Raw genomic sequence first — 19,731 nt, forward strand, 5'->3', positions numbered from 1 at the left:
GACATTGCAATGAGAAACATTTATTTATTTTTTATTTTTTTGGGCTTTTTTTTGCCTTTATCTGGTGGAGAGTGAGACAGGAAGGAACATTTTTTGTGTGAGTGTGTAGCCTATGTGAGTATTGTTTTTAGAAGCTGCACAGGCAAATTTTGTTGTACGGACCAACTGCACAACAACAATTGAAGTCTATCTATCTATAAATCATACAACATGGACAAATAAGCTAATAAACAATAACATAAACAAACTGAACTTGCTTCAAAGTGCACAATACTGTGTACAATGGTCCATGAAAGCGCAGGCTGGTCAATATGCATAATTTATCCTGGTGGTGGAACCAACCACAGGGAGGAGGGAGAGAAGCAGAAAAAAGAGAACACTGTTTGTTAGTCACTCCAAAATGCAAACATCTGCTTTCATCACTGTGGGAATTCTGATTGCAGCACAATGATCAGCCACACCTGATTAATCACTTGCATGCATCCAATAGTGTAAGAGAGGAAATAGAGAAGCATGTCTAATTTCTGGAAGTACTGAAGTTGTGCAAGTGGAGAATGGGGGATGTGATAGCTACCACTCACGTTTGCTATATATTGCCCCATTGAAAAAAACAGATGTTATTGATATACTTGTCGAGCTTAGTTTGTTGAATTCCCTTAGTGAGTAAACTGTATTGTCAGGCTAGGATTAACCCCTATCCATCTTAACACTAGGCAAAACCTTGTTTTGGTTAGACTAAGCCTATTCAGTGTGAAAAAAAATAGGCATCTGAAAATAGTTTAGTTCTGAGTCCTGATTTAAAAAAAGTAATTTGGGCATTTTTTTATGCATTTATCCCATCGGTGAACACACAGAGCACACAGTGAACACACAGTGAGGTGAAGCACACTCTAACCCGGAGCAGTTAGCTGCCTTGCTACAATGGCGCTCGGGGGGCAGTGAGGTGTTACAGTAGGTGCCTTGTTCAAGCCTGAGTAAAATATGAGATGCATAAATTAAGCAAGTCTGAGTATTGTTTAAGCCTTTGTTGAGATCTCTTTTGTAAATCAATAAGGACTAAACTGAGATGAATGAGAACGGTTCAAGCTTGTGTAGAGACCTCTTTTACAGAGCTGACGGAGCCTAATCTGAGATTTACCAAATAGATCTGAAATGAGAATTGTGTGAGTTTACAGAGAGAGCTCTCTGGTGGATCAGTCTGAGTAAAGTATGAGATGTATAAATTGGACAACACTGAGCATTATTTCAAATATTGCTGAGATCTCATTTGTAGATTAAAGTCAAATCTGAGAAGCAGGAGACAAAAGCAATAATCTAATTTTTATATCACTGCGATCTCATTATTGTCTAGGAGAAACAATTGAGAAAGAGAAGATATCTCATTTAAAAAAATGTTTCCCTCTGGGATCAGCAGGGGGGGATAAGAACAGTTCAGTTAATCCACATAACAGTGATAAGAAAACCCATGGGAGCAATTGAGCTCACCTGAGGCAGTGGTGCAATAGAAAATATTGATCCCTGAGGTACAGCAGTGGTGAGGACATAACATTTTGACACTGTCCCTGCGAAGGCACACTGAATGAATGTCCTTGGAGATATGATTCAAACCAACTGAGTGCTTTTCCCCGAATTCCCAGTTCAAACGACGTAGAAAGCAAGATGTCACAGTTCACTGTGTCAACAGTGTGTCTAGTAAAATCAAAACTGATGACTGAGTTGAGGCTTTAGCTACTCTCAATGAATGAATGTAGGCTCTTTTGACAGACTTAGACAGTAATCTATACTAATCTATACTTGTAATGATACAATAGGATGCAAAATAAATAAGATTTAGTATACAGCTTTAGTATAGTATATAAATATATTTAAGTGTCTGTATGCTGTCAAGAATTCCAGTTTATACACACTCAGGCATTGACATACAATCTTTTTGGTCAAGATTTGACAAAGAATTTTAAGTTTAATGTATTGAAATACCATGGCTGTTTCATTCAAAACAACAGCATAGGTCTAAAAAAACAAAACACAAATATTTAAACTTTAGGCTGGCCACACTGCTCTGATTCGAATTAGGATAAAATGCTATTAACACTGACCCATCTTTAACCTGTTCTGCTTGCAACACTTGCCTGTGTTTCTGTCCTGTGTTGCCTCTTCTACTGCCCCTTTTGCGTTCTTGGATTCCATGCTGCTGCTTTGATTCATCATTGCTGACGTTTGGTCCTAGGTGAGGCATGGCTCGTTTCCACCACAACTGTCAGACACATGGAAACAGGGGCACAGGTGGAGGATCCGGGCAGAGTGCCAGTCCTCGGCATGAGTGGGTAGAGGGCTGAGATGGAGTGGGGGTCAAGAAAAAATGGATGCTCCAGGGAGAAGCAGATCTGCACACGCTCTCATACACATACATAGGCTACACAGAAGTCGGAGGGGTTGAGATAGAGAGACAGAAAGTGACTGTTTACTAGCAGTGGTTACAGTGCTGAGTGCAAACCCGGCACACTGCAGTCCAATTGGCCAGGCAAGTCTGAAGTAGGGATGTAACGATTACCGGTATAATGGTAAACCGCGATAAAAATGTTGACGATAACAATTACCATTTTCATTTAAAATATCATGATTATCACGGTCGATTACCACGGTGTGGAAACCGTGTGTTTAATCCTTCCCAGCTTCATCCGAGCTTGTTTTTGACATAGCCTACAATAGGCCTGGTACAAAACTGGTACCCTGATTCTGTTATCTACTGGATTTAACTGCGATTAGGATTTGAATGAACGTGAATGAAAATATGCCCTTCTCCAGTAGCAATAGGCCACCTTAAAATGTCCCTGGTTAAATGTTGCACTTTTGATAAGGTTTTGCCTATATTTTTGTAATATAGTAAATGTTGTCACACTTTTTGAAACTATTTCAAGTTGTGAAGGCCTATTAGTGCTTTCTGAACATATTGAACACACTTTTAAAAATACCGCGATGATAGCGAAAACCGTGATAATTTTGGTCACTATAACCGTGAGGTTAAATTTTCATACCGTTACATCCCTGTGTATGTGGGCCAGCTGAGGGGGCTGCCACACGCTCCCCTCCCCTCCTCTGGCACACAGTGAAGGGCGATGCATCACACACGGCGTGAAAAACAAGCTATTCAGCAGAAGCTCCTGGCGCGGTGAGAAATGGCGAAGGAGCCATATGGGTACACCGTGTTCATCATCACGCGCCGTGCGCAGGCAGGGGAATGTCGGGGCAGCCATGCTTCCGCACCAACTCCAGGTCATCCATCCAGCTTGGGGGGGTGCAACAAGAAGCGCACATTTAGATGTGTCATCACTTATTTAAGAGGAAGACTAATCTCTGGTCAAGGAACTGAGATCACGACTGGGATGGTGTGGTTGTAAGGGGGCACTTCAACACATAATTACAGAACCTTCCAACTATATTTGGGTTTCTTTCCTGCGGTACAGCAAAAGCATTGAGAACAGGCCATGGGATTACTGTGGTGTTGCCGTAAGGGTGAGAAGTGTAATGATATTCTAAAGTTGTGGTAAACTATTCAATTTTGTTGGTATACAATTTGAGTACAATGACAAAAAGAAGATGCAACACTCAAAATAGTACTGTTCAACAATATATCAGTTTTTATTATTATTCCTCTCTTGCTGCAAACTGAGTGACAACTGTCAAAAGGAAATGAAAAGTTGAACAAAAAAAAAGAAATCTTATTGAAGAAATATAGATGGATGTCTTATTTTTACTAAATGTTTTTAGTTCAACAGTTTTTTTTCCATTTTGTCTTCATTGCTGATTTCTAAATCTAGGGCTTTGCTGAGATAGAGGAGAATGTTTCAGAGGTAAACTTCTGACTGGTTATAAGCGGCAGCCTTTAAAGATCTCCATACAAACAGCTTGCCTGCATACTGTGGGGATACGACAGCAATGGTCAACTGTTTTCTAACAACAAAAAAGTTTCTAAGAGCAAACAAAAAACAAGACAGATAAAATCACCCCTGAAAATATTTGAAGCTGTTAAATGCACAGGAGGTGTAAGAGTCATCACAGACGCTGTAAACAGCTTACTTTTCCTGTGTGTTTGTGCAGTTGTGTAGGTTGGATTTGTGAGTACAAAAAGTCAGTTTTGTAATTCATCAATTTCACTTTTGTGTTGTTACAAAATAAGTCTGACAGAACTAACATACAGAATAATCTCTCATTGAGCAATTTCCTTATCAATTCCATAAATTATTTCAAGGCTTCATCTTGACCATTTTCATTTTGTCTCACACTATTTGCAGAGATATGATCATTTTCACCAACATTCTTCATGAAAAGAAAGCCCTCTCTGAAGGTAACAGTCAGTGATTTATATCAATCCTGTAAAAATTACACTTTTTTGCATACCTTTGTACTTGCATGTTTTTTTCATATCAATGAGAAGCGCTCAACTCCAGTTAAACTTGTTCACAACGGACAAAACATCTGAAACACTGAACCCAGGGCATTGACAGGGTTTTTATAACAGGCAGAGGCTCTTTCCTCTGAAACTCACTCTTACTCTGTCAACACTTCACAAATGTCTGAACAAATGAAAATCCAGGTTATATACTACTGGTAACACTGAAAAATCTTTCTTTTTTTCTTCAAAAACAAAAAAACAAAGAAGGACAAACCAAAAATAATCTGAAATTTGAATGAAGTTAGGCTCATAGTCCTTTTCCTAACAGTCCTTCACAGCCATAGCATCACCATTTCAGCATATGACGATGCCCAGCTTGAAACTGAAATCACACCAAGTGTGCCCTCTCCATCTGCTGGCATGGAGCCACACCTGAATTTCAAAATGCCATGTCGGTTAAGAAACTATGCAATCAAAGCGCCTCTGACCACAGACCCCAACCATCACTACAGAAAACTGACTTTGGAACAAAGCTTTGAACCCATCCCTCCCTCCATGTGCCAACCAAAATAGTAAAGTATGAGAGATGTGGCCTCTGCACATTCCTAATCTAGTGAATGTAGTTTGCTACAGAGGTGAGGGTGTGCCAAGTTTGTTAAAGTGTCTTCTCTGATGGCGGTGTGCAGTGGGGAGAGGAGGTGGACTCTAGAGAGGTGCGGCCTCTCCATAGAGTGACCTCGTTGCCGTGGCAACAGGGAGATCTCGGATAGCAGCATGGAGTTAGCAGCAGGCTGACCCGACAGCACCAAGACACGCCGCACAACCCGCCGCCGCCGCATCCCCACCCCTACCTCCAAAAGGTGATCCTCACCATTAACCCCCCCCCCCCTACAAAACTTCACCATACCCCAAGGCCAGTCTCCCCCACAATATGGGCCAGGCAGATAGGAGGGTGGGCCAGGCAGATAGGAGAGTGGGTGAAGCTGCACCACAGCTAGAGGTGCCACTCGCTCTTTCCTCATTTAAGAAAAAGGAGGGGGTGGGGTGCATATGAGCAAACAATATCAAATCCAAAACAAAAACAGCCACAAGAACATCTAAGGTGGAGGTGCTGCTTCACTGTTGCTATAATAGCTTTCCATTTTTGTTTGGTTGTTTTTACACAAAGCACACGCGCAAAAACATGAAGCAAGCGTGTGGGCATGGCGCAGGACAAGAAATCCGAGCGCAGGTGGCTTCGGGGCGGCTGGTCGTCTCGTCTGACGTAGCATCCCTTCTCCGTGCTGGCGGTGAGAAGGAGGTGTGTGTCGGCCTGGCCGTGGGAACAGGTGTGGGGTTTGTGTCTTTTCTTCGCTCTCCGTTTGGGAACCCTGACGGTGCGGCGACGGCAGGGGGGCTGCCCCCGGAGGGGGGGGCGGGTGGCGCTAGTCCTAGCTGGGCCGACACTGCACCTGTCCCTCGGAGCTGTCCTCATCGTCGGAGAACTCGGGCCCGCGGCTGCTCATGCCCGTGATGCGGTAGCCCATGTTCAGCAGCATCATCTCCAGCGGGTCGGCATTCATGCGCCGCTGGTTGGCCTGTGCCGCCCCCTCCATGTCTTCCACCACGCGCCCATTCTCCCGCTCTGACTGGGGACAACAATGAGACATGTACATGTAACATGTAAACACAAAACATAGGAACGGAGTTATGCTCTCCTCTATGATCTTTTTTGATCATAAATAAGTCATCACAATCAGCACAATCATGACTACCTTTCTAGCAGGACCGAAATAACATTGATTATTATACGGCTGCGCGTCAGGGTCCGGTTCGCCCTGTCGGGACTAATTTTCCGAATAATGACCGGCGTTCTATACATTATCCCTTACTCAACACATTAAACAACACCTTTCTCTACTGAATAATGACTCACATGAGTCAATGGGTTAGAATCAAACACCTCATAATATAATGCCATTGAGTAAAAGTGGTTCAAGTGCAATTCGTAATAGAGTTCAGGCGCCTACGTCATGTTACCAGTATGCTAAAGGAAGACACAGCGTCAAGAGGAGATAAGAAAACAAATTGTCACCATCCGAACATAATGGCAAATTGACTAAAATTATTTAAAAAAAAAAAAACATCATCAATATTATCATAAAATTTTTGGTTAACTTTTTTGTGTTTTCTTAAAAAAAGTGACTGTGATCTGAGCAAATGTGAGCTTCTACACAACGCCGAGATGTAAAAGAAGGCAATGGAGTGTTACTTAAATAAAATAAAAACCATTAAATGCTGTAGATTGGCTTCTGTTCTGTGGGCTGTGTAACATTGAGTTTGCCTACTGATGTAACGAAGCTGTAACTTACTACCGCCCGTACAAACACTCATTAAGTTGCTTTACATCCAATAGGTAAAACAGGCATAGTTATATATCCGTAGAGATCCTTTCCATGTTGGCCAACATTTGTGATTACATGTTGAACCTGTCAGTGGCGAAAAAAAGAGGTCATCTGTACAGTAGCCGCCATTAACGTAATTCCCACAATTGACGACACAATCCTGAACTCGAAAACATCATAACATTTGTGTTAATTAAGAAGTGAAAGGCATTTAAAATAGAGATGAGAGCAACCATGGTGAACCAGGGACATGTGGTGAAAACACTGGCCATTGGTCAAAAAACATAAAACAACAAAATGCAATAATTTTAAAGTTAATATGAGAGATTCTTGTATGTACCTCTGGCCTGGGGTTCCAGAGCCGCACCACAGGGTCGATGCCACTGGTGGCCAGGAAACAGTAGCTGGGGTGGGGCTGCAGGCAGTTCACTATCGACTCGTCCCCCTGCAGGATGCGTACAAGGTTGGTCGTCTCCTTCTCCCAGATGAAGAAGGAGCCGTCGTCCGACCCACTGACAATATACTGCCCTTTACTGGAGGGAGGTTGGGACACGCCGAGAGAGAGAGAGAAACATTATATTAATGGTGTCTCCAGAAATGCAAAAACGAACAAAACATTACAAATGCAATCCAATAGCCCACAACTTTGTGTATGACTATGGAAAACTGCATACAAGGAATAATGTATAGAAGCAGATGGAAGCAGAGTAATGCTTCAGCCTTCAAACTGCATAAGACAGGGTTGCTGCTGTTAAGCCAGGGGTCAAACTGACCTGCCGAAGAAGTTGGCCTCTTTGATGTCCGTGGTGGTGTTGCAGTGGCCACAGTAGCGGTGCTTATAGTCAAAGCTGCGCTCTCGTAGCACGATCTCGTCTTCCAGGATGGACTCCTTCCGGCTGAAGTTGTGGAAACGTATTGAGCTGTTCCCCTTCTTGTCTTCCGCTTGATTCATATTGAATACATAAACATTTCTTTTAATATACAATAAATATTCAACATGTAGATATCTATAAGAAAACAAACCTAAAATTGAAAGATTACAATTTAAGATTTGACTACTATTCGCAAAGTGAGTTCAAGGTGCTGCATGTTAACACAATGATTTAGACTGTGCATGACTCACATGAGTCCGTCTTGGCAAAAAGGGCAGCCTTGATGTCCTTGTCGAGGGCGTCACAGGCGCTGCTGTGCGCCTGCTCAGGAAACTTGCCCTTGAAGTCGTCCAGGCACTCCAGGGCCTCGGCCACATACTTGAGCTCGAAGAGGCAGCGGGCCAGCCGGAAGTGGGCCTTCAGGTGGCTGGGGTTCAGGGACAGGGCCTTCAGGCAGTCCCGCAGGGCATCGTAGTGGTCTCCATCCCTGCATGGATCAGAAAGCAGCTTAGATAATAGGGATGTGCCATATGGTATAGTCTAGAGGTAGACCAATTAATCGGGCCGATTATTGGTATTGTTTAAGTAATCAGCATCAGCCACTATCCAAATATATTAAGCCGATTAACAAGCATGTGCATTTTCGGGCCAGTTTTGTTGTTGCTATGGAACACGTGTGATGCACTCTGCCCCTTGTGAAAATGGAAAAGCTTGAGATCTTATCATCTTATCATTCTTAATAAAACAAATAGAGGGGGAAAAATGGGCAACTATCGGCCCAAAAAAATCGGTAGCATTTATCGGGCATCGGCTGACCCTGATTTTTAAAGATCGGCATCGACATCGGCCATAGAAAAACCCACAACGGTCAACCTCTAGTATAGTCCATGGTATACCGGTAGAATTCCTCACCATGATAAGAATTAGGCAATAATAAGGTAGCGCAAACGTGGGCAGTTCACATGTAGAACGTGAACAAGCATGACGAAAGGTAGAGTTCAAATCATAGGTGAGGAATAAGAGTAGCTGCTGATGGTCAGGATTAGGTTTTACTTTTTTGGATCAATGTTTGTGTTTACATGGTTCTGAAGACTGTAAACTGATGTGATTTGTGGCCAAGAAGATAACAGTAACTATTTTCATACATCGTCCATATCAGTGACATGGTGACAGTGGGAGCACTACAAGTGGCAGCTTCAGACAGGGCACAAATCATGGGCTTTAGTGATAGTGATGTTTCAGAAAAGCCGCCCTCTCCATGATGCCAGTCAAAGGAATGTACGTGCCTTCCGCGAAACATGCACAAACAGGTTTTTAATCAGCCCGTCAGTCAACCATATACCAGTACACATTGCATCAGTTAGTAGAAAATCATACAAAAATAGCAGACAATAATAACAGAATGTTCCCATTGAGAATTAATGTCTGAATCACATGCTGGCTGGAACAGTGCCGTGGCAACCACAAGGCTTACCACTTCCTCTTCATGTAGGCTGCGGCACGGTTGCCATAGAGCATGGCGTTGCGGCTGGCCTCGTGGATGCCGAGGCTGTACAGCTGGATGGCCTGAGTCCACTGCTGACGGGCGAACGCATCGTTTGCTTGCTGCTTTATCCGCTCCAGGTGAGGGGGCAGCTCAGAGGAGCCGCTGCAGGGAGGAGTGAGGGACAGATGAGAGTGGGACAAAAAGGGGAGAGAGGAGAGAGAGAGATAGAGGGAGAGAGGGAGACATGGGGAGAAGGAGATAGAAGGAGAGAAGGAGACATTGAGAGAGGGAGATAGAAGGAGAGAGAGATATGGAGAGAGGGAGACAGAAGGAGAGACAAAGAAGACAAGGACAGAAAGGAGGGAGGAGGAGAGAGGGACACAAGATGACGAAAAGGGAGAAAGCAGAAAAGACAGAAAGAGGTTGGGGTCATGGAGTTTGTAGGGGTTGAGAGGAAAGCAATACAGTGAATTACTATCATACTTTGTTAAGTGTCATATCAAATGTCTCTTGTTGATTGCATTAATTATGTAATTATCCATATCTTAAATGCAATTCTCAACCACTTACTTGGATGATGCAATGTTTTGTATGCCAAACCAACTAGGCAGTGCAGAAAGCCTCGCTAGTGAAAAAAAAAAGTGTTCATTACCTGTTCTTGCTGTCAGAGAACCGGAGGCGACTTGCTGGCAGGTGGATGCCATTGGTGACTCCGTTGGTTGTCTTGCCATTTTGCACCTCTGTGGGGACATTTCGAAAAGGGACACTAAATACACACACACACACACACACACACACACACACACACACACACACACACACACACACACACACACACACACACACACACACACACACACACACACACACACACACACACACACACACACACACACACACACACACACACACACACACACACACACACACACACACACACACTTACCAGATGATGATTGGCACTTTTTGGGTAGCAGGAAAGTGTATGGCCTCTGTTTGAACATCAGGTCAAATAGGTATACCTGGAAACATCATGGAACATCGTCAGAGTACCACTTAACCACTCCAAAACCCAACTACATGTTACATGATATCATATAATGTATAGATACACATTACACACACTACTTAAGTATTAAACAAGCAATATAGTGTGGGGCATATAACCTTGGTTAAAAGTTGAAAGGGAGAGTAATGATTTGTGTGTCTTTCTATTAATCTGAGCTGGCTTACTTGTTCTCCTCCCATGTTGACCAGCAGCTCAGTGCCATCAGGACTGAACGTCACGTAAGTGGCCACTAACACTCTCAGACGGTTATTGTAGTCCGGCAGCTTCACGGGAAGGTGACCTGCAAACAGTGAATAAATAAATACACAAACAAACACATGTACGTTTACTAATTTAGCTGATGCTTGACATTAAAGCTACAGTACAAAAATGAGACCTGAGAATAACAATAAACACTCCCTTTAAATACAGGGCAGAATGAATAGAGGGTGATGGTGTAGCGTTTAAGTGACAACAAGAGGAATTAATCAAGTGACAAGCAGAGGAAGTAATGAGGAGAGTTACAGTAGTGGTGGACAGTGCACAGTGTAAGATAAATACATAAACAGGTGTGCCTCACGGGCGCCACACAGTGGTAGGTCCCTAGATACCTGCACTATGCATTATTTCACAATCCACCACAGAACTCAGGCAATCATCATCTCCACAACTAGCCTTTTTAAAACCAAAACACAATTCTATGTGGAACCTTACTGTAGTGAATTACACAATACCAATTAACAATTTCACAAAAACATGCACAAACTTTGCCTCAATCTTTGTTCAAACAGTGGATGATATATTGGCATCATGGCCAGGCAGTCCCTCAGAGAGGGCGAGTGTCTTACCTGCCACATAATACTGTCCGGCTCCGTCGGGAATAGGCTTCCGCCTCTCACAAAACGTATGCACGCCATCAGTGGGGTTCTGGGTCATGGACTTCCTGTATGTTGAGGGAAACAGGAAGAACAGGAGTGAAGGTGCAAAATGGATGGGATAATGTTGGATGTTTGGCATTGTTGCCAAAATGTACAATAGTGACCACTGGCTAGAAAACAAGTATTACAACTGTGCCATTTAAAAATTGTACAAGGTTTCAATAAACCTGCACACTCCAAAACCCTTAGTAAATGTCTTCACAAATTTACCAGAAGCACCTCAGTGAGCTTTCTCGACAATCGACAACAAATAGTAATGAAAGAGTCTAGATCCTGGCATTTGTGTTCTACTATTCTTTGATGATGTATTCTTACACAACAAACTATTTTGAGTATTTTATGACAAATGATTGATTTCTATATCAAACTGTACAGGTGTACATAATCAAGGACATTGTATCGAATGATTTTTACACAACTCAAACAATGAAGGTCTATATAAATCTCTAATGTCCATAGAATCTGTAGTGTAAATCTATCTGATGCACTACAAATTGTTTCAGAGTATGCATGAGCAGCATGCATAACCAATTCATAGTGCTTTGGCTTATTTAGAAAGAACAATTCCAATAAATCCGTATGGACCGCTATGGCAATATTCTGTTCTCAGCATCAGCAACACAGCGGCCCCAGACGGAAGATGCTCTTACTGCGTTCTTACGTTCACCTGTGATTGTGAATCATACGGATGTCATAGAGACGTACGAAGGGCCCATTGGCTCCTACGGCCAGGTAATTGTTGTCACGCGGGTTCACCGCTAGGCACTTGGCTTCTACCAGCTGGCCGCAGTACTCCGTTAGGTCGATGAGTACTTCAGAACGCTTACTGCTCTCTCGCAAGTCGTACTGCCTGTAGGAGGGAAGAGAGGAATAAAGCAGGGGATAGTAAGTATGGTATAAATATACTGGGATGTTTCTCTTTTTCAAGAAAACGGTCTGAAGACGTCTGATCATTTTAAACTGGCTTGTGAAACAGGGGTTAATGCATGTCTTGGACATCTGTACATCGTTGCCATTGACTGTTTGACTCTGAGGAAGACACATGGGCGTCGAAATGTTAGTTGCTTTGCACTAATTAAAAATCACTTAAAGCTTTGTGTGCTCCGGTCCTGCTCCTTGGTCCTAGATAGACCTTGGGTCTCCTTATTGACTTCTACGTCCTGTTCCGTGAGCACCAACCATGCTGAAGTGCAAGTGATCCCCTTCTACTGCATGTCTTGGACAGTCAAGTTCCAGTTCTCTGAAAGCTATGGAATCCTGGACTAAGATTAACCTTTGAACAGAAAATATGCTTTACAGGATTCTAGAGTGAGCAAGGCTGAGCAAAGATCAGCTATCCAAACGTTATCCTTTGTTTTCTAAATGGTCTTCAGTAACAATACTTTTATTTTAAAATGTTGAGTAAGGGTGTCCATAAGTGGTTTGTACAGCCTCTTTAAAATATTTATATATGTGTAGGATCATTTCCAGATGACAAACTCACTGTACTGTTCTGTTTATTCTTTTTACACAGACATTTCTATCTGAAGGACTACGTGTCCTCTACGTGTGAAGAATTATACACCACTGGGTGCACTGCTGTGGACAGGCAATCTCTGGGACTGCCTTGGACTTGTACACACACCCTCCCCACATCGGTCACTGCCTGCCCCCCTGATGGGCTAACATAGCCCGCAGCCAGCGAAACATCTGTACTCCATCAGTAAGCCTTAGCAAAACACGCCACACCAGGCACCAAGTCCCAAGGTTGTTAAAGGCCGCCCCCTGGGGACACATTAAGGAAAGGACAAGGGGACCGGGAATGATTGAGGTACCACCCGAGGCGTGTTTACAGGTGAACTGTCCAGCACGTCTCCTGAGGACACCGTTGTCACAGTGAAAACGGCAAAAACAACTTCACAGCGAAAAAAGGCTACCTGATGACGCCGTCCTCGGCTGCGCTCCAGAAGGTGTTCGGCCACATGGGTGCCGTAGCGATGCGCTTCACGCGGTTGGTGTGGTCAGAAAACATGTGGGTGGTCTCCTTGACCGTCAGGTCGTGCACGTGCACTTTGGTGTCGGCCGCACCGGTCACTAGGATGCGGTCGCCTGAGTGAGGCAGGAACTACACACATAGAGGCAGAGAAACAATGGAAACATTAAGACACATTCCTGCATGACTGCGATCCATCCTGTAGGCATCATGAGATAACAATGAGAGTCTAGTAGACCCTGTGAAAGACAAGCTGAGGACAAATATCAAATCCTTTCTAAATGGAATGCATGCATAGCAGAGAAATGCATCACTGCTCTAAGCAAGCCAGAATTAAATCAGAGGATTTGATAACTTCAAACTTTAACTAATAACTAAGAATTGTTATCCTAAAAAAATAATAAAATTACAAATAATTATTGAAAAAAGTGGTCCATTATAATTTCCTTCATATATTGTGTGGGAAAACAAGAGACTCTTTGGCAATAGCAACAGTGTCTGTTGATAGCTACCTTCACAGAGAAGATGTTAGCTGCATGGCCAGTGTGCATGGTGATTAGCTTCTTGTGTCTGAAAGGGTCCCAGACTATGGCATGCTGGTCATCTGAGCCAGATGCTAACAGACTGAAGTAAAGGAGATTAATGCATCAGGTATCATTTATTACTCTTCAATGTGTAAAATAAAAATGTCCTCATGTACAACATATTTTTCAGCATTTTAAAGATACTTTAAGAGGCATTTCACACAAACTCAAACTAAAGAAACTCAAACAAAGAAATTGTCAAGACATATTGCATGTATATATTTAAAAGAATACAGCTGGACTTACTCTCCATTTTCATTCCATTCCAGGCAATTCACACAACCAGAGTGGCCCTGGTAAGACACAAACACACAGCGATTACTTTTTATAGAACTAATGAACTTTTCATACCAATAGGCTATGGCAAGAAAGAAAATGTTTATACTGATGGACAAGGTACTCAAATTAGATTCTCTCTCTAATTCTCTGTCTCTCCCAATCAGGTCTGTCCACATTCATGTCTGTACCTGCAGCTCTGCTTCCAGACCCAGTCTATTGATGAAGGGATCAGTCACATGATAATGCCTCTGGAAGCCCAACGCCCTCTTTTCCTGCAGAAGAATCACTGCGTTTAGGCAACACAGCTTAAACACTGCTCAGAATTTAAACTTGAATTTCCCCTTGGGGATCAATAAAGTATCTATCTATCTATCAGAATTCTAAATATTTGCACATGAAGTAGTCAAGAATGTATTTAAAATGTGTCTCTTTTGTATTTGCATCAGCTACATGGTGGAGAGAATGAATTTCATCTAATGTTGTCACGATACCAAAATTATGACTTTGATACAACACCATGTCTTAGTATCGCAATACCAATATTAAAACAGTACCACAGCAAAAAACTTTAAACATCAGTAATAGAAGTCATAGAATAGGCCTAGATGACAGAACATGGATCTTATAAGTCTTTTTAAACTGATAGCAAATACAGCTTTTATTAAAACCTGATTAAAACACCATTCGTATAGTATTGGCACACCAACAAAATGTGGTATCATATTTTTTTTTCCAATTTCAGGGTATCGCAATATCTTTCTACTATTGGTGCATCGTGCAACACTATTTTGATAATGGGTAATGCCTTAAAGTCTTTATTATGCGTCTCTTTCTGGCAATATCTGGTACCCTCAAAACACTATTTGTTAGGATTAAATTGCCCTTCTATATGGCTGAATAAATGTGTCACAGCTTACCCTGATCTGCCTGTGCAGGAGGTCGCTGGTGATGTTGACGGCAGACATGGTCTCTCCGCAAATCATAGAGCTCAGCCTTGGGATGGGGCGGCTGGGGGGAAAACTGGGATCAAGCGTCAGCAATCACCTGGCATCTGTGTGGTAAAGAATTTCTGGAAGGTTCCAAAACAACATACAGGCTGTTTTTATAAGAATAGAGAGCAGTGGATTTTCATTCAAACAGAGACAATGATCCACCGGGCAACGTGGTTTTGTTTGAATACTCTACATGATTAATAGGAATGCTCTATGACGTCTAAATTCTTCATGATCCATGATAACATATTTTTGTCATACATTCCTTTCTCAAAATTGTTGCTGCTTACACTCAACCACATAATGATCACTGGTCGTGAACACGACTGCACAGGATTTAAGGAGCGTCAACAGCCTATTTAATCTGCAATTCATGATCACTTTGGCTCCTTTGTGAACAACTGTTCAGGTAGTGTCGACAGTACGTTATACCTGCTTAAGATAACTGCCAAGTAAAGATAGCGTTACTGAAAGGTGAGGGATTTTTTCCATCTTAACAACGTTACCCACCTACAACTAACAACAATAAAAGTGCAACAGAGCTGGCTAACTTAGCAAAACAACAATAGGAACAACAACAATAGGAAAGTTTGTAAGGCTGGCTTTCTAACTTAGCAAAACAATACCCACATGTAATCGATTTTAATCTTAGTCTTACTTGAACACGAAACGTTGGCATTAACATTGGCTGAAATGGTCCATATTGGGCTTGCTCTGCCTCTCTGAAAACTGGGTAATTTAGCCACTATTATCAAGCATACAAAGTTGGTTCCTTGAAACTGAGAATGGGAACTCGAGGTCAAATAACATTGCCAGTGCCTGCGATGAAGAACATTCGCGACCACAGACCTGTTAGCAGAGTTTGCTGGCTAGCTGTGCCAGTGGAACTTGCTTAATTATTTCACGATATTAGTTCATCAGGTAGGCTCCTGGCTTTATGTTAGCTATCAAGCTTCGCTAGCTAATAACAGAGGATGTTGTTGTTGGCTTGTATGCTAGGAGGCTAACCTTGTTTATGTTAGCCATAACAGACTGTTATGTCACACATGGTGCACCTACCGCAGACAGTGCATCTGTTGACGACACTGTCAAATTCCTCGAGACTCGCTGATGTTGTACTTTTTAAATCCTTTGCCAGCCAGCTAACCAGAGTTAGCAACTTGATTCGGGACTTACCTGTGTATCTGGCCTAGATGGTGTTGGTGGGAGGACCGACCGTGTCAAGCCAAGCCTCACGTTACACGCACCGTCCACTGAAAAAACTGCGTTGCTCAAAATCTAAAGAGACCAGTCCCTTTGGACTAAAGTCGCTGTACACACTGAATTCCAAATCATATTTCTGTTTTATTTACGAACGCACAACTGACATAGTGTCTATTGTCATCATATTGCAATTCCTGTATTGATCCCACCCCTCTTTTAGGACGTACTAGAGAATGTCTAATCGGGCTCTGGACGTACACTTCAAACTTGCGACTCTGTGCGTTGATTACGTTTACGAAAGAAATTACCGTAAACCACTTCGTGAATACTTAAGTCGCGTTCGTTTTGTCATAACAGGTCAGTATAATCAGCCAATAAAATGCTAGAATTTATAAGACATAGGGTAAGTAGGCCTAGTTTAGCACTACAACTTCTATCAAGAAAAACATCAAGAAAGAAGTATTTTCTTGGCTTAGCTTCTACAAAATTTAAAGTAGCCTTTATCTCTACCTAAGAAAGTAGTAGGACTCTGACCCCTATTTCAGAAGGCAATTTGTTGTTTTCATTAGTGATTAGTGTTGGCAAATTATATTTGCATGTATTTCACACCTCTCTCTCAAGCAGGTGGAATGACTAGATGTGAAATGCATAGATAGCAATGCAGTTTTCCAGAATTTCCATAGAAAAACAAATTAACTTTTTTTTTATCTCAAAAGTAGGCCTATAAATAATAGCCTATAAAATGTAGGCCTATACTGTATCCCCCCCCCCCGGCTCTGTTTGTTTTTTGCACGTTTGGGGGCGTGTTTGGAACAACACAGATTTGAAATAATTATCTTTACAGCTGAAAAGAAAACTGCGTAACGTCGCTTAGAGCACCTTTAAAGACAAGTGAATGTGGAAAATACATTCACTTGTCTTTAAAGGTGCTCTAAGCGACGTTACGCAGTTTTCTTTTCAGCTGTAAAGATAATTATTTCAAATCTGTATTTCAAAAAGTGGAACGTTTCGGCTTTTATTTTGACAAAATTATAGCGGGTGGCCATATTGTTGCGGAATACACTCAGCTGCTGTTCGCTAGCATCTGTGAAGTATTGATAAGAATGACGTGTTTGTGGATGGGGAATGTAAGTATTTGTATGATAGTTATGTTGACATTGGTTCAGAGCAGAAACACATACTCGATATCGTTAACTTGGTTTGTTAGTAGGTTCGTTTGCTTGATAGTTGGCCTGTTAGCAGAAACTGCCAAACTTCAAGCAAGGATAAGCTAATTAAATTAAGATACTTATAGGAAAGGTAATGTTTTGTGATATGGGTAACACGTGTTAATAGGGTAAACGGGTTATGTTTGTGTTATCGCGCATTTGTTTCAGCAATTTCTTTGTACGGTAGCCAAGGTACCTAGCAAGGAGCTGCTAGCTATCCCATCATGGAAGTTTTCTTGTAGGCTGGCTGCCTCGCCTGTCATGCTCTTGAGGTCAGTTCTCATTCAGTGTTCTCTATCTAGCTTGAGCCCTATATGGACGAGAAATTCATTACTCGTGCTTTTGCCACAATGGGAGAATTGGCTATTGGTGTGAGGATCATCCGCAACAAAATGAACTGGTAAGCATGTTATGGCTTCGCATGCTTTAGGCAACATTTATGGGGTCATTAATGGATCAGTGTTATGGGATTATTTGGTCCCCTCCACAATTTTTTTAATGTAGGCTAGCCTAGAGTATCCTAAACACTCTTCTCGAATGAGTAGGGGTGCGGCGGGCTACTGCTTCGTGGAACTGTCAGATGAAGCGACGGCCGAAAGGTGTCTCCGTAAGATCAACGGAAAGTCTATTCCCGGAGCAACACCGGTAATAACTCTAATAACACAACAACATAATCTGTTGAGTTATTGTTTGTAAACGTTGTAATAGAAACGCTCTGGTTAAGTAAATAAAGCGTTGTCCTTAAATGTAGCACCCTTTGGAAGTATAAAGCTACCCTTTTGGAATTCACTCAAACCATCAGTTGCTACCTTTTATTTTATTAAAGCATTCTTGTCTCACACACCTTGTCTCACCTTGTTTTCCTCACAGCCAAGAAAGTTCAAGCTAAATCACGCTACATATGGGAAGCAAGGAGAGATGAGGTACTTGCTATTTGCTGTTGGGAGCACATTTCCCATTACACATCTCCCAGCTAAACAAACAAATCAGTTCTCTTTCACAATCAGTCTTTTCTTACAGTGAAGAGGGCTGACTCAAAATACTGATACTGGGCAATGTTTCTATCTGTGAAACGGAAGGTATCTATCACAAGACGCACAGCATCACTCATGCACTTTTGGGTCTTTCACACATGTGGATTTCAGCAACCAACAGAAATTCGTAAAATAAATCTCCATTTTGCCGTCAGACACGTAGCAGAAGGGCTTTTCCATGAGAGTCAGTGTGTCATCTGTCATTGTTGTGTAAGGGTACGTCTTGTCTCTGACACTTTTCTCTTTCATTGGCTACTTTTGAGCAACGTGGTGACACTGCTCTGCTTTTTTTCCACTGTAGGAGCCGAGGGGGCTACACTGACAACAGGTACTCTCAGCCTTACTCCTACGACCAAAACCAGTACTACCAGCAATACCCAGATTACTATTCAAATTGGGGTTATCAGAGCATAGGAAGTTATGATGGGTACGACTACAGTCAGTATGACTGCAGTAATCAGGTAGGTTGTTTTACTTCAGGGTATCTGCATGACATTACAAGTTTCCAAAGAGAAACTTTAAATTCAACACTGTCTCAGGTTCATGCTTTAATAACCAACTTTATGTCTATTACAGACCTATGAGGAAGTTTTTCAAGATCTTGACGGTCTTGAAGGTGAGGCCAGTAAATATTAAGTTTCCTGTATGCACAAGTACTTGACTAGATGACTGTGACCTAGTTCTCATTGACTGTAGCAGTAATACAGTACTGTACTGTAACTCATTCCTTTCACTGATGACTAGTTGCATGATTTGGTTGGATGCTGCCCCTTTGTGACCATTCCTGGAAATGTTTGTCCTCTACAGACCCTGCAGAGGAGCTAGATGTAGCTGAGGCCAATAGGCTGTTTATTGAGGAGAGTGAGGAGCTGTATGACGCCCTTATAGACTGCCACTGGCCCACACTGGATTCCCCAGATCCCACCACAGCCCAGTAGAGTACCAGGAATCAACTCCCGGCATTTGACTGAAACTTTGTTACAGTTCATTATGACTGATTCACAGCTCAGAATTTAGAGCAGAGGGACGTATGCATCCATGCCAGACAGGCAGGCAGGTGTTACCTTACCTGTTGACTCAAGTGGGCAGTGCATCCTCCTGGCTGTTTCTTGGACACAAGCTGAACATGGAATGGGCACCCTCCTTTCCCCATTAGTTGACCTCCACACATTTTTTTTTTTTTTTTTAAATGTCCTTTTACTGTGAAATATTGTTGAATAACAGCTTTGCTTGACGAAAAAGAGAAATGTCTGATAAGAGAGTGTATTAAGAGTGTCATCTACTTCCTTTTAGTAATGCTCAGTACTGGAACAGAGGATTCTTCTTACTGCTGGTTTG

General features: G+C 42.3%; 2 protein-coding genes across 5 annotated transcripts; one reads left to right on the forward strand and one right to left on the reverse strand.

Moving 5' to 3' along the window:
* Window positions 1-3,615: 3,615 nt before the first annotated feature.
* On the reverse strand, window positions 3,616-16,854 carry wdtc1 (WD and tetratricopeptide repeats 1). Of its 2 annotated transcripts, none has more exons than XM_076280564.1 (16): window positions 16,125-16,854; window positions 14,874-15,025; window positions 14,145-14,228; window positions 13,924-13,970; window positions 13,606-13,717; window positions 13,038-13,225; window positions 11,789-11,971; window positions 11,032-11,126; window positions 10,369-10,484; window positions 10,082-10,157; window positions 9,788-9,875; window positions 9,124-9,297; window positions 7,901-8,136; window positions 7,551-7,719; window positions 7,118-7,310; window positions 3,616-6,021 (listed from the first exon to the last, which is right to left on the reverse strand). In XM_076280564.1, the coding sequence occupies exons 2-16, from the start codon at window positions 14,937-14,939 to the stop codon at window positions 5,824-5,826; spliced, it is 2,025 nt and encodes a 674-aa protein (XP_076136679.1). In that variant the 5' UTR covers window positions 14,940-15,025; window positions 16,125-16,854; the 3' UTR covers window positions 3,616-5,823. The 2 variants fall into 2 exon arrangements, with proteins under 2 accessions (XP_076136679.1, XP_076136681.1); XM_076280566.1 differs by lacking the exon at window positions 16,125-16,854 and adding an exon at window positions 16,008-16,115.
* Window positions 15,270-19,659, forward strand: LOC143119220 (tRNA selenocysteine 1-associated protein 1-like). 3 transcript variants are annotated; one of them, XM_076280570.1, is made up of 7 exons: window positions 15,270-15,357; window positions 17,662-17,759; window positions 17,864-18,004; window positions 18,230-18,282; window positions 18,695-18,854; window positions 18,970-19,009; window positions 19,201-19,659. In XM_076280570.1, the coding sequence occupies exons 3-7, from the start codon at window positions 17,897-17,899 to the stop codon at window positions 19,329-19,331; spliced, it is 492 nt and encodes a 163-aa protein (XP_076136685.1). In that variant the 5' UTR covers window positions 15,270-15,357; window positions 17,662-17,759; window positions 17,864-17,896; the 3' UTR covers window positions 19,332-19,659. The 3 variants fall into 3 exon arrangements, with proteins under 3 accessions (XP_076136685.1, XP_076136684.1, XP_076136683.1); XM_076280569.1 differs by having other exon boundaries at window positions 17,905-18,004; XM_076280568.1 differs by lacking the exon at window positions 15,270-15,357 and adding an exon at window positions 17,083-17,278 and having other exon boundaries at window positions 17,905-18,004.
* The last annotated feature ends 72 nt before the right edge of the window (window positions 19,660-19,731 follow it).

Source organism: Alosa pseudoharengus, unplaced genomic scaffold, assembly GCF_046254945.1.
Source record: "Alosa pseudoharengus isolate Yale_2024_CS ecotype anadromous, Long Island Sound unplaced genomic scaffold, YU_APseudo_1.1 YU_APseudo_1.1_scf_12, whole genome shotgun sequence".
In the NCBI taxonomy this organism is placed as follows: domain Eukaryota; kingdom Metazoa; phylum Chordata; class Actinopteri; order Clupeiformes; family Clupeidae; genus Alosa; species Alosa pseudoharengus.